Source organism: Gadus macrocephalus, chromosome 2 (genome assembly GCF_031168955.1).
Source record: "Gadus macrocephalus chromosome 2, ASM3116895v1".
NCBI lineage: Eukaryota > Metazoa > Chordata > Actinopteri > Gadiformes > Gadidae > Gadus > Gadus macrocephalus.
Window position 1 is genome coordinate 12,567,444 of NC_082383.1, and position 1,986 is coordinate 12,569,429.

General features: G+C 40.6%; 1 protein-coding gene across 1 annotated transcript; it reads left to right on the forward strand.

Moving 5' to 3' along the window:
* Positions 1-222: 222 nt before the first annotated feature.
* Positions 223-1,165, forward strand: LOC132449507 (uncharacterized). The gene is given in 2 exon segments (XM_060041189.1): positions 223-668; positions 670-1,165. Coding segments are annotated over 2 exon segments (639 nt in total). The 5' UTR covers positions 223-314; the 3' UTR covers positions 955-1,165.
* The last annotated feature ends 821 nt before the right edge of the window (positions 1,166-1,986 follow it).

The following is a 1,986-nucleotide window of genomic DNA, read 5'->3' on the forward strand; positions in this document are numbered from 1 at the left end:
AGGTACTCGTGCTTGTTTTCATAGGTTGATGTTGTGAGGAACTTGGTGAAACACTGTGCCCTTGACTCCTCTGGATCAAAAATGGATCTTATCCTGCGATTGAGGGAACAGATGAAAAGCTGCAGTACATATGACAAGGTGTTCCAAAAGGTCTGGGGTGCATCTGGTAAGTTATTATTCAATTTTTTTCCATAGTTTTTGTTTACAGAAAATTGTATGTATCTAACTGACATCTTAACACTATCAACAAGTCACTTTGTTGTCATTGTACTTACATTGCAATTTATTTTCTTGTTAAGGTGGCTGGGCAGATAATGTGCCCTTGTGGTATTGTAAATTCGGTCAAATTCAATTTGAGAGCAGAAAGTCCACGGGATTATGCTGACATGCTACTCTCCTTTAAACACCTGCCAAATGTGTTGATCTACGACTTTGCCAGGGGGTTGGTTACTCACACCAACTTGCGTGAGCCTGAAACAATACCATTCAGGCCACATGAAGGGCGACTGGCTGAAGCAACACCAACAAATCTCAAGTCTGCTGAGAAAGGTGAATTAGAAATCAACCTACCCTGGCTGAAGTTGAAGAAGGAGCATGCAGACATAAATGCACACCCAAGTACAGTATCTTCAGACCACTTTGCACTGTACGACATTTTCCATGAAGGCAAACACTAAGGATCCAAAAGATTGCCTTCGAAAAATTGGCCTTGTCCCTGAACTCCGTGGCTGGGTGAACTCTCAGACAGCTGAGCAATTTTCCTCAAAAATGAGAAAAAATAACTACTTTATGAACATGATGTCTCCAGGAAGCCATGTCTTTCTCATGCGATCTGTGATACACCACCACAATGTGATGGTTAACAAGAAGATATTGACAGACCTTCGGAATAATGTATCAGAGGACATTGCTCTTGATCAGACTGGAAAGGCTATAATGGGTGCGTATCGTTAAACATTAATATATAGAATTAATATTACATTATCTTCACCACTATTATTTTTGAATCCTTGTTAACCTTTTACAGCATCTGCACTGTTTTCAATTGGCACTTCAGCTCCAGCTAATTCCAAAGGTGAGGTGACATCCTGCTATTTCGTCTGTATAACTGCTTTAAAGATGTGCATGGATCAAGTCATGACGATGTTCTGCCTTTTGATTACAGTGCAAATGGATCCGCACCACCTGGACCAATGTACAGAGAAATGTGAGGTCTTGACAATATTGTCAACACTGAAGCCCTGCAGAGCCTCATAGACCCTAAAGGGTCATCACCCCCTTAGGGAGCAGCTGGTAAACCAATGTCTTAATATACTATGATAAGTGTTTATATTTCATTATTAATTTGGGAAATCAATAATTTTGCCTGTTGATTTATTTCTACACACTGCCCCAGATCAACTATGTCCTGGATCAAAAAAGGCCAGGTGAGGAGCTCATCGTCAAACATATGCCTACTTGCCTGTCAAGGTCTAACTTCCTGACACTTGGACTTCAAAGGGACATCGACTCAATGGTGATTTACAACTGTCCAATATTATGGTTAAGGCATGTTTTAATAAAACCCCATCTGGAATTTATTGTCTGACACTGTGTGTAAACTAAACCAACAGGTAGGAAATGCGTGCCTCAGTTTGGTCTAGAAGATGGGTAATATGCAGGTGTGTTTTGACTCGATTAATAGGTTGTGTAAATGTTGAGGCTTTCTTGCATAATTGTGAGCAATAGACAATAGCACTCAGCCATATCTTTATGTTACATGTAGCATTGTTGTTTGATTGTAGGATTGTCTGAATTTTATAGGGAAAGGACATTTATATTGCCAACCTCCATGTACCCCCAACGTAGCTCCCTCCCCTCCCTCCAACTGTGATCCTCTGCTCCATTTCCCAGTAAGTTTTCTGTTAAGATCAGTTCAAGAGACAAAAGTTCAGTCAGGAGGTACTGTGGAAATAAGGAGTGCTCAGTCAGACAGATGGTCTTTTA